The 13105-nt window shown below is 34.5% G+C and overlaps 1 protein-coding gene and 1 long non-coding RNA gene across 3 annotated transcripts in view; one reads left to right on the forward strand and one right to left on the reverse strand.

Annotated features, from left to right (window-relative positions):
• Positions 1 to 13105, reverse strand: part of LOC146003558 (uncharacterized) — a 54985-nt gene that overhangs the window by 13871 nt on the left and 28009 nt on the right. The gene's annotated exons all lie outside the window — the stretch shown is intronic.
• Positions 9315 to 9734, forward strand: LOC146003799 (uncharacterized). The gene has a single exon (XM_083142218.1). It carries the CDS (start codon positions 9315 to 9317, stop codon positions 9732 to 9734), a length of 420 nt encoding a protein of 139 aa, XP_082998344.1.

Below are 13105 nucleotides of genomic sequence, written 5' to 3' on the forward strand. Positions count from 1 at the left end.
CCAGTGGAACTCTGTTTCATTATTGATTGAAAATAAATCATACTCTGAGAGTGTTGAGAATCAAATTTTGAAATCAGGAAGAAGAGATTCAGATCTAATATATTTTGCAACATCTCTTCTGTCAAAAAATGACATGAGCATTGATCCTATTGTGCACCTACACAATTGTGGAGAGCAATCATGTAGATATAAACAGAAATTGTACATGGCTCTGTGTACCTCCCGATCAGAATTTGAGGTTGAGATTTGAAGATTGCAAAAAATTGCAGTTTAAAGGTTCAAAATATCTCAAATCATGAAATTTTATCTTCAAACTCAGCAAATACAGAATAATCTCATTTGCATTTATGACCCCTGAGATATATTTTTCCCTTCTAACAAAATCCGCACCAGAAAACACCAAGCCTGTATCTGTGGTTACAAATTCAAAATCATCATAGGATTTCAAATAAGTATCATAATTTAAATGTTTCCAGTTCTCAGATATGTCAAATGGGATATGAAAACAATACATTGATTCAAAATATTTTGTTGTGAACCAATATTTTTTTCTGTAACAATCATAAAAACCTACAAACAGCCCAACAATTCTCCTGTGCAACAGATATATGTATTTTTCCTTCTTGCCCAACAATCCCAGATGTATGCATCCAAATTCATGGTCACTGTCAAGCACCCACCTAAATTCTGTCTCATTTCTAACTGCAAACACATCATATTCACATAAATCGGAAAATGCAAGCTTGAACCTTTCCAACAGTGATTCCGATTGTATATATTGTGACAAATTCCTTCTCTCAAAAAACATTGCAACAAGTGCTGTGTGTTATCCTTCTAAAACAATGACACATTCAAAAATGCAATGCCTTAATTTTTTAAGAGCATGCCCAACACTATGCTTAATAATATTGTTCCTTTGTTGCTGATAATCCCGATTTATTTCCAAATCACACTGCCCGGGATACATGTTTGCTGAACAATATTGCAAAATTGGAACTGTAGCAACTATGTATGTATTATTGGGAGCTTAGATAATTGTTCCCCACACCTGCATGTTTCATTCCAAGAGGTTTTGTCTAGGCACAGTGCAAGGCACTTACTGCTGCAATTTCTGAATTTTTGCCTCAGAAAATACAGAACAAGCTCATTCAGGCATTTGTGCTTTAAATACCCAACAAGATTCGGGTGGAAATCATCTGCACTGAACAAGTGCCCATCATCTGTGATCACAAATTCAATATTCCTATTAAACAGATTGGGATTGGAAATTATTCTGTTCAAAAAGATTCTCTGAGTATGACCTGTTTGCAGTTTGCAATGAAACAGAGATGCAGTGGGTGCTTAACAGTGAATTGCCTTTTCACTACCTATGCCTTAAATATATAAGCAAGTTTGAAAAAATTGTGTACAATAATTATGGCAGAATTGCTGGATATTTTGTGAATTTTTACACAGATGATTACGGGTATTATTTCATGCTCAAAGTGTTTAGGAATCACTGGTGGGGAAATTGCTACAATTTGTTTTCAGAGCATAGGATGAGGATTGATTCATATCCAAGCTTGAATTGGATGCATTACAAATTTAGAATATGTACAATTTATAATGATATTGAATTTGTCACAACAGATGCTGGCCATTTGTATAGTGGGGATGATTTTGATCCTGATTGTGTGTGGTACTCTAAACATATATACCTGAATGAGATTATAATGTATTTTATAAGACAAAAATTCAAAGATTGTGATTCTGATTGTATTGCAAAAATTCTAGGTGGGAATAATCTTAGCAGAAGATGCAATTGTGGGAAACAATTGTGGGAAACAATTATTTAAATTAAAAATATTTTCAGACACAGCAGGGACAGCAGGGAGTGCAGAAATAGAGCAGAAACAGGATTGAAGGTATAGAATGAATTTTTTGTTCCCAACATATTGACTGTACAGAATAGTGAAAGCCTAGATATAAATATAACCCATAGATATTCTGTTGCCCCCACTTGCAAGATGTCTGAAGATTATATTGTAAAATATATAAACAATCAGTATCTTGTCTACAATATATATGAAACAAATGCAAGAGATTTTTCAGATAATTTTAATCACAGAACTGTTTGTTTGGAAGAGAACCCATATGTCCACACACAAATTATGCAAGTGAGCATCATAGATGCATTGAATACAAATCAACAACTTGTCAGCATCCTGGGGAATTATGTCACAGAGATAAGCCTTGTTGATTTCAAAATTGTTGTTAAAATTTCAAATAAAGGCACAAAATGTTATGTCAACAAGATTTTCAGACCTGAGCTAAGCACATCCCTGAGCAGTGATGGATCCTCAGGTTCTGTGACAACATTGTGAGCCCCCCTGAAAATAAGATCAATCTGTTCAAGCTCAATACCCACAAATACAATCAGTTGCTCAGGTATGTATATTCTGAGGTTGGGTACTATGATGATTTTTATGTTATGACCCTTGTAGGAACAACAAAAATATATTTTGTAGAATTTCAGGACAAAGCACCTGATAATATCATCACATATGAATACATAGAGAATATAGGATATGCATTCATCAAAAATTCCAAGACCTCAGCAGAAAAATCTAATTATATGAGCTCTATCAACTATGTTGATTGTTTCTCTACAAAAATTATATACAATTCAGAATCTGTAAATGCCATTGTTTCATGCTACCTCCTTTTCAGAACAGCAAAAAATAACACCGAGAGGGTTCTTGCAGTTGAGTGCTTCATGCAACTTGACAGATTGGAATATATAAAATTGAAAAAATTACCCCATCTCATATACAATATTGTTTTGGATGAAACAAGTGACACTGTAATTGTTCACTGTGTAATATCTTTGATGGGCCTTGAATCACATAAAAACAGTTTCATCTCAAAATTTGCAACAATCATAAACAATGAGGCTGTATCGGAATGCATTGAGTAATGGGTTTTCATGATTCTGTTCCTTGCATATTCATGCCAGTGTGTAATTATTAAACATGCAGAATTTTTTTGACAGAAGAGCAATTTCAAAATACATCAAATCATAATCACTTATTGGGGATTTCAGGCTTAGGTTCTTGAATCTGTCCGAGCATGACCTGTTCTCTGTTGGGAATGAAACTGAAATGCAATAGGTGCTTTCAAGTGATTTTGCCTTTCACTACCTATCCCTGAAATCCCTAATAAGATTTGAAATATCCATGTTCAATACATGCAAAAGAATTGTTGGATTTTTTGTGCATTATTCTGTAGAGTATTATTATTGGCATTGTGGATTTGCAATGTATGATGATTACTGGTACAACAATTGCAATGAGAATTGTTTTGTGTACAGAATGGACATAATTATGCCACAGAGTCTAAACTGAATCCACTATAATATCACCAACAGAATTTCTGTACCTCTACCCCTGAATCATATTGAATATGTCACCACAGATGAGGGCAATTTGTATCGACTTGAAGATTTTAAGCCAGGCATGAACAAATTTTCAAAATATGCAAATTTCAGTGAGATTCTAATGTATATGTTTAGGCAAAAATTTAAAAATTGTGAGCATGAATGCATATGCCTGTCACTTGAAGCGCACAACATACAAAATACATGCCAATGTGACAGGAAATTGTTCACATTGCCACTAACATTTTATAGGTTTGTCGCGTGTTACTCACAAATCCAGAATATAGAAAAGGAAAGTTAAAAATTGTACTTACGTAAGTGAGTATAGTGCTCTTATTGTAGAACGACGTTTCAGAGATTGACTATCTCTTTCCTCAGGTTCGTATAAAAACTAAGTACTTGGCATAGTACTGCGTCAAAAATGTAATATGAGGATTGTGGTTAAGGGTTGGTTAGGGTATGGGTAAATGTACCCTAACCAACCCTTAACCACAATCCTCATATTACATTTTTGACGCAGTACTATGCCAAGTACTTAGTTTTTATACGAACCTGAGGAAAGAGATAGTCAATCTCTGAAACGTCGTTCTACAATAAGAGCACTATACTCACTTACGTAAGTACAATTTTTAACTTTCCTTTTCTATATTATTGCCACTAAGCTTGTCATAATGCAGAATTTTTTGACAGAAGGGGAATTTCAAAATACATAAAATCCGAATCACTTGTTCAAGATTTTAGGCTTAGGTTCCTGAACCTGTCCGAGTATAATTTGTTTGCAGTTCAGAATAAGACTGAAATGCACTGGGTTCTTAACAGTGACAAGAATTTTTAATACTTGTCACTGAAGGATGTAAGCAAGTTTAAAAAATTTATGTACAACAAGTTTAAGAGAATTTGTGGATTGTTTGTGCATCACCACACTGGGAGCTATTATTATTTCTGCAGGTTGAAATTGTTTGATGAATGTTGGTACAGCAATTGTTGTGATGGGTATGAAGATTATAATTTAGAGCTCATGGCTGATCAGAGCTTAAATTGGGTGCATTTTAAATTTTTGAACAGAATAATTTCCAATCCCAATCTGTTTAATAGGAATATTGAATTTGTGACCACAGATGATGGGCACTTGTTCAGTGCAGATGATTTCCACCCGGATCTTGTTGGGTATTTAAAGCACAAATGCCTGAATGAGCTTGTTCTGTATTTTCTGAGGCAAAAATTCAGAAATTGCAGCAGTAAGTGCCTTGCACTGTGCCTAGACAAAACCTCTTGGAATGAAACATGCAGGTGTGGGGAACAATTATCTAAGCTCCCAATAATACATACATAGTTGCTACAGTTCCAATTTTGCAATATTGTTCAGCAAACATGTATCCCGGGCAGTGTGATTTGGAAATAAATCGGGATTATCAGCAACAAAGGAACAATATTATTAAGCATAGTGTTGGGCATGCTCTTAAAAAATTAAGGCATTGCATTTTTGAATGTGTCATTGTTTTAGAAGGATAACACACAGCACTTGTTGCAATGTTTTTTGAGAGAAGGAATTTGTCACAATATATACAATCGGAATCACTGTTGGAAAGGTTCAAGCTTGCATTTTCCGATTTATGTGAATATGATGTGTTTGCAGTTAGAAATGAGACAGAATTTAGGTGGGTGCTTGACAGTGACCATGAATTTGGATGCATACATCTGGGATTGTTGGGCAGGAAGGAAAAATACATATATCTGTTGCACAGGAGAATTGTTGGGCTGTTTGTAGGTTTTTATGATTGTTACAGAAAAAAATATTGGTTCACAACAAAATATTTTGAATCAATGTATTGTTTTCATATCCCATTTGACATATCTGAGAACTGGAAACATTTAAATTATGATACTTATTTGAAATCCTATGATGATTTTGAATTTGTAACCACAGATACAGGCTTGGTGTTTTCTGGTGCGGATTTTGTTAGAAGGGAAAAATATATCTCAGGGGTCATAAATGCAAATGAGATTATTCTGTATTTGCTGAGTTTGAAGATAAAATTTCATGATTTGAGATATTTTGAACCTTTAAACTACAATTTTTTGCAATCTTCAAATCTCAACCTCAAATTCTGATCGGGAGGTACACAGAGCCATGTACAATTTCTGTTTATATCTACATGATTGCTCTCCACAATTGTGTAGGTGCACAATAGGATCAATGCTCATGTCATTTTTTGACAGAAGAGATGTTGCAAAATATATTAGATCTGAATCTCTTCTTCCTGATTTCAAAATTTGATTCTCAACACTCTCAGAGTATGATTTATTTTCAATCAATAATGAAACAGAGTTCCACTGGGCACTGCACAGCACACAAAGCTTCAAATATCTAAACTTGAGATACAACACTGATTTTGAGTGCCACAAGTATAATTCTTGAAGGAGAATTGTGGGACAGTTTGTTGTTTTTTATTATTATATTGATTTTTCTTATTATGGAGGATGGTTTTCAAATCATGCAAGTGTGGGGAGATTCTATGATTTTGAGATTCTTCCCAATCAGAGCTCAAACTGGAAACATTTTAGATTTTTGATAATGCATCTGGATAGGTTCCAAAAGGCAGAATTTGTTACAACAGATAGTGGAATGTTGTATAGTGGTGCAGATTTTAATCATCACCTGCAATATTTTGATGCATACAATTCTCAGATGTTGAACATGACTGAGATAATCATGTATCTTCTTCAGCAAAAATTTAAAAATTGCAGCATTGGGTGCTTTAATAGGATAATAAAATCATGGAATGTATTTACAGAGTGTGAGTGCAAGAAACCACTAAGCTGCATGCTTCTGCTGTTGAGATAGCCCAGCCTAACATGTAATATTGTTTGCAGGTTGATTCAAGATGCAAACATTTTTTGAAAAAAGGGATATTTCCAGATACATCAAATCCAAATCTCTTGTTCCTGAATTTAAATTGAGATTCTCAAAATTGTAAAGTGTATTGTGTGCTCCATGATGCTCACATAATTTGTGGAGAGGCATTTTATGGCCTGTTTCTGGTGCAGAGGGTCTAGCTCCTGGTCTAGAAAATTACAAAATATGGCCTTGCAATCTAAGTTATACAGGGCAATCACACAAATATTTCCATTCAATTTTGTTTGGAAATGTTGATGACTGTGCAGAACAAGCATAAGTGAAATATTTCATGTTATATTTTCTATGGCATTTAGGGCATATTTTTGTGGGAGTTCTGCATTTGTCTGGATTACAATTCTTTTGGTGCTTAACCCAATTGGGGCTGGATATATTCTTATTGCATTGATTACAATATTTTTGATTTGGCATTTTTGTTGTTGTTTATTATATAAGATTTCCTGGGGTTCAAATCAAAATTCTATGCTTAATAAAAAAATATCAGTTGGGTTCAGCAGTGTGTTTTGTATATTTAGTGTGTGTGTGTGTGTGTGTGTGTATGTGTGTGAATATTTTTGGCTTTGGTATTTATATAAAATTTCTTGGGGTTCAAATCAAAACTCTATACTTAATAAACCTATGACAGGTTGTCAAAAATTCTGTCTATTAAATCAAATAGATTTGTAATTCAATTTATATAAATTTGCAATATTTTTGTGTTTAAAAAAATATGAGCAGCACTGCAACAACACACCCTTACTCTTCAACAACTCTCACAATACTGGCTGATATGCAATGCAAAATCTCTTTATATAGCCTAAGCACAGACCGCATTGAAAACATCTGAAACAATAAGCCAATCAGAATATAACACATCATTCACATTATGTCATAACCAACCAATCAGAAAACAACACATGTCTAATAATTTTTTGCATAATATTAGGTAATAATTTGTTGCAAAACTTGATGCAATATAAATAAACCAGAAATAGGCCACAAGTGGACCGGAAGTAGGCAAACCGGAAGTGGACCGGAAGTAAATATGTGTGTATGTGGGTGGGTGTGGGTGAGGGGGGCTTAGTTTTAGGTGTGGGCAAAAAATATCAAGAGGGGCATATTTTTGACAGGATTATGGACAACAATCTCACAGAAGTGCCTTTTGTAAGTGTGGACAAATCAATCTGAGGGGGCTCATCATTTCACAGGAACTTCCCGAGGACATTTTTACAAAAATCTTGGATTAGACGGAGTACCACACTCGAGCAAAAAGCTCATATGGGCATGTTGAGCAAGTTTTAAGTGTAGGCAAATCTGCCTGAGGGGGGTTCATCATTTCTCGTCCTGGTTGTACCACAAAATACACTACTCCCAACAACAATCCTGTAAACTCCTCTTTCCTCTCCCATTCATGCCACATAGACTGCCCACCTAAGTCTTCTTGATTTAATCATTCTAATAATATCTGGACATGAATACAAATTATGTAGTTCTAAATTATGTAACCTTGTCCACTCACCTGTCTCCTCATCCCTTTTAGGTCCAAATATTTTCCTAAGGATCTTATTTTCAAATACTCTCAATTTATGTTCCTCCTTCAATGTAAGGGACCAAGTTTCACACCCATATAATACTACAGGCAAAATTACTGTTTTGTATAATTTAACTTTTAGTTTCTTAGATATTAAACGAGAAGACAAAAGTTTATGAAGAGAGAAGTAACATGCATTTCCTGAATTAAGCCTACTTTTTATTTCCTCTTTAATATAATTTCCATTTGTTAATATTACTCCTAAGTATTTGAATTTGGAAACTGATTCAAACGAGTTGTTATCAATAATTAGATTTTGATTATTACCTAACACTTGGTTTCGGCCTGTAAGCATATATTTAGTTTTCTCTTTGCTAACTTCCAAACCTCTCTCTTTAGCTGCTATGAAAAACATTTTAGCATTATTCTTAATTATATTTATATCATCCCCTAAGTCTACATCATCTGCACAAGAGCCATACAAAGCTTTAATAATAAGAAAGCACCAGGAGAAGATCAAATTATTGTTGAAATGCTCAAATATGGAGGACCAAAACGAAAGAAACAAATCTTTGAGCTTATCAAACAGATCTGGAAAAAAACTGAAATGCAAAAGGAGTGGACAGTAGCAATAATATGTCCGATACACAAAAACAATGACAAGACATGTAAGAATTATAGGGGCATATCTCTCCTTAACGTGACATACAAAATATTTACAAAAATTCTGGCAACAAGATTAGAACCATACGTAGAAACATAGACAGGGGACTACCAGTGCAGATTTAGAAGTAATAGGTCAACAACAGACCAAATCTTTGTATTAAGAATGACATTAAAGAAAAGTTTTGAACACAATATTAACATACATCAATTATATGTTGACTTTCAACAAGCATTTGACTGTACACAAAGAGACAAACTCTATAAGATAATGAGAGATATGGATATCCCAGAAAAATTAGTAGAATTGACAGAAATAACCTTAAGAAATTCGAAATTCAAAATTAGAATACAAAACCAACTATCTGAAGAAATTCAAATTGGAAAAGGACTACGACAAGGGTATAGCCTCTCCACACTGCTGTTTAACATAAGTTTGGAACATGTAATTAGAGGAACCATCTTAAATAGGACAAAACAATACCTTGCATTTGCTGAAGATGTTGCCTTACTAAGCAGAACACCAAAAGAACTAGAAGATGCCCTGAAACAATTACAAGGTGGACACGAGATTAGACTGGAAATAAACCAGGATAAGACAAAATACATGATAACAAGAAACAAGATCAGGTATCAAACTATAAATGAGCTCGAAGCACACAGTCGAAAGTTGGAGCGAGTTAGAAATTTCAAATATCTAGGTTCAACAGTAACAGAAGATAATACCATTGCCGAAATATTTTAAAATCCTCACAAGTGAACTGAAAGCTGAAACTAAGACTGTGTAGAACCATGTGAGACCAATAGTGATGTATGGGTCGGAAACCTGGTGTCTGACAAGAAAGGAAGAAGAAAGACGAGATGTATGGGAGAGGAAGGTTTTACGGAAGATATATGGATCAATCAATGAACATGGCATCTGGGGAATTAGGACAAACGAAGAACTAGCTACGCTGTACCAGAACCCAAGTATATTAAGTGAAATAAGATCCAAACGCCTTAGCTGGCTGGGGCACGTAGAAAGGATGCAACCAGACAGAGCGGTATATAAGATCTACCAAGGGAAACAGGAAGGCAAGAGGGGTGTTGGCAGACCCAGGAAGAGATGGCTCGAACAGGCGGAAGAAGACCTTAAACGAATGGGCATAAGAGGATGGAGAACTAGAGCGAAGAACCGAGATGAGTGGGCAGCTATCACCAAGGAGGCCAAGGCCCTGCATGGGCTGTAGAGCCGCGGAGTAAGTAAGTACATTATTATCCACATTTCATTTAGCGGATTTTGCATTCCAATTGCTGGCAACACTGAGGGGATCTTCGGGACACTGAGGGGATCTTCAGGATAAACTAAAGACTTCTCTGTCCAGTGCTTGGGTTAGAACCCACCACAAATACATAACAGGTAGGTAGCTCGCTGAGCAGGCGCTGCTTGGTAAAGAATCTTCAGGAAGAAGACTGGAGATAGGTTAAAGTAAAGAAAACCATTTACTAGTGCTTTTCCCTGTGGTCGTTGTGAGTGTGAAGCTAGTCGATTATTTCCTGTATTTTTGTTTGGGCTTCAGAGCCTAGCTAGTCTAGAATATACGCACATTAGAGTAGAATTTAGTAACATGTTTTACTCATTATCTCAACCAAAAACAATCTAAAAATTGCAACGAGAAAGTGGTAAATAGCCACTTACTGTAGGAGATCTCTACTTGGAAATTGTTCAAAAAATGACCTTTTCCACGAGTATTTAATATGAAATTTCTACTGTAACTACCGGTAATACTCAATACACTAAACTGAAGTATAGTTTGTCCACACTTCCTTGTCCTTTTTTTCTTTGCTCAAAAATCTACTTTTAGTGAACTGCTACAAAAACGTTGATTTTTCTAGAAAACTGTAAATTTATAAGACTTTCCAGAAAAAAGTAAATTCCCTGAGTTTTCCAGACTGGTAGACAGACACCCCATTATATGCATCCATCCATGTTAACTCCTGACATATCAGCAACAACCACAAAAAAAATGTACAGTTAATTTGATTGGCCTTCATGACCATGAGAGACAATAGAATCTGCCAATGACTGAGAAACTAGCAAATACACAAACGTAATGGTACCACTATTAAGACTTCTTTCCAAGGCAAAAGAACCTGTGCAGAGCGATGTGTCTTGTGCATAGGGTGACCATAAGTCCCATTTCAGAAAGGTGACCTTGAATCGGCTTCTACACAAAAACTGAAACCTCATTTACTTCCTCAAGAATACTATCAGATTTGATTAAATAGGTTCAATATAAGATGAATGAAATAATGAAATCTTAAGCCAAATCAAAGATTAAAACATTCCCAAGTTTTCAGTAACAAAATTAGGAAAAGTAATCATCGCATAGAAAATGCAGAAAATACTACATCACATAAAATTTGAAGTTTAATAATTATATAAATAAATTACAATAAAGCTGATATCTGTTATATCAGAATTCAGGTTTAATGCAATGATTTTGGCACACTTGTAATCATGGTCAGTATTTGAGACAATCTCCATTCTCACTTCTTGCAAACAATTAACACAGAAGATTATTGCAATGCATGTGATCTGACTCGATTAATTTCACGAAACTCGACAAACTAACATGCTGAGTAAAAGTAAACCTATAAATACACAAAAGCTTAATCAGGGTGGCTACTCTAGGACCATGATAAAATTCAAGAGTACAAAACGATGTTCTCTCTATTTCATTTTGTAGGTTTGGTGCATATTACTCACAATTCCAGAATATAAAAAAGACGTTAAAAAATTAAAGTTAACAGTTGAGCAGGAAAAGCTGAATCTGCAAGTTGTACATAGTGATACATGCAGGTTTTTAGTCTTTTAACGTTCTTAACAAGGTAATAGGGTAATTGTGCAAGTTTTTAGAGAACGATGAGTTTTTTAAATACGTCTAGAGGGATATAATATATAATATCTTAAATGTATCCACACCAACCTTTGTCCACAATCCTTTTATTACATTTTGACGTGGTACCATGTTAAGTACCTAGTTTTTTATACGAACCTGAGGAAGGGGATAGTTAGTCCCCGAAACGTAGTTCTAAAGAAAGGAAAATAGGAACAACATACTCGCATACATAAGTACAGTGTTTAACCTTAATTTTTTAATGTTTTTTCTATATTTATTTCTCTATACATACACACAAAATGTATTAACAATATAAAGGGTCTGTACGATTCGAATGTATCCAAAAATTATAATTGAATTAAATTAAATGGCACATATATTTATAATATTTAATTTAAGGTGCAGAGTCTACATTTGCCATTTCACATACTCAGGCTCGAAACACATCTACAAAAACAAGTCGAAAATGTTACGAACATACTAATCTACGAAACAAATGTTGGTTGTATAAGAATTTCAAACTCAAATTTAAGTAATTGACTTCAAGATCTTATCTTGAAATAATCTTGCTGTCAGATAGTGCAAAGGACACTATCAAAGTAAACGGATTGAAAGAATTAATTCTGTCTTATTTTCCAATCAGCTTTCTTTTCCTTCCTTGATAAAAATAGAAGCTAAACTGTGGAAAACTTGCCTTGGGGTATTTATAAATATGTGTAAAATCATTGGGATTTGTATTAATAAAAATTGCAATTTTTCACGTCTACGGAGAAAAATTCAAGCAGAAATCACGCATAATTCCTGGAGCCAATAATAAATCATGCAGAATGCCTAGAGAGTAACCACCCTATTCATGCATTATTATTTTTTCTAATGTATGCAGTAAAGAAAAAGTATCTTTTAGGTCATTATTCTTATTCTCTTCCTGAGTTTAAATTCTCAGAACAGTTACCAAACAATTTTGGAGATCTTCATATATTACTAAAACCTTGCTTATTCCTGAAAAAATTTCATTAATGCACGAACAGGCACATTTAACAAAAAATGCAAATTCCATAATCATAATAACTGCTGCCCATCTAGTACCCTTGATCTTATGTACCCTCACTAAAAAAGGAAACATTTTGCACGATTTATGAAGATTATGTTGTTTATGAATGTTTTCCATTGTTTTTAACTTGTGGAGATGTGTATTGGTGAAGTAAAGTATCCTTGTTAACTTAGAGTGAAGCAAAACAGACTGAAAGCTTCGCACAAGTGAATGTAGCACCCAACACAATATTCCAAAACAGCAGCAGACCAGACGTTGTCTACTGCTTCATTAAAACAAAATATTAATGACAAAAGTCGATAATTTTACAATAAAATGTACTAGGGCCATTCCAGCATGTGTGTGCGCGACATTTGCACATAAAAGTTAAGGTTCTAGACATGCAATTGGATTAAAATATTCATAATCAACTGCTGCTAACAAATTAAAAAAAAAAAAAATAGTGCGATTTTATAGCCTGAATGCATGAAAGGTGTTAACGAAAATGGGTTATGTGTGTAACACTTTAAAATCATAGCGAATTTTGACTTTATTTGTCTGTGAAGCATATAGGCTACACAGGAGAAGAAGAAGAAAAAAGGTAAAGTGCTCCCCTGTGCTTTGCACCATGCCATGAAGGCTTATAGGGGGTGTGGGGTTAGGGCACCACACTTTCTCGATCTTGGCC

Source organism: Lepisma saccharinum, chromosome 20 (assembly GCF_977018435.1).
Source record: "Lepisma saccharinum chromosome 20, izLepSacc3.1, whole genome shotgun sequence".
NCBI lineage: Eukaryota > Metazoa > Arthropoda > Insecta > Zygentoma > Lepismatidae > Lepisma > Lepisma saccharinum.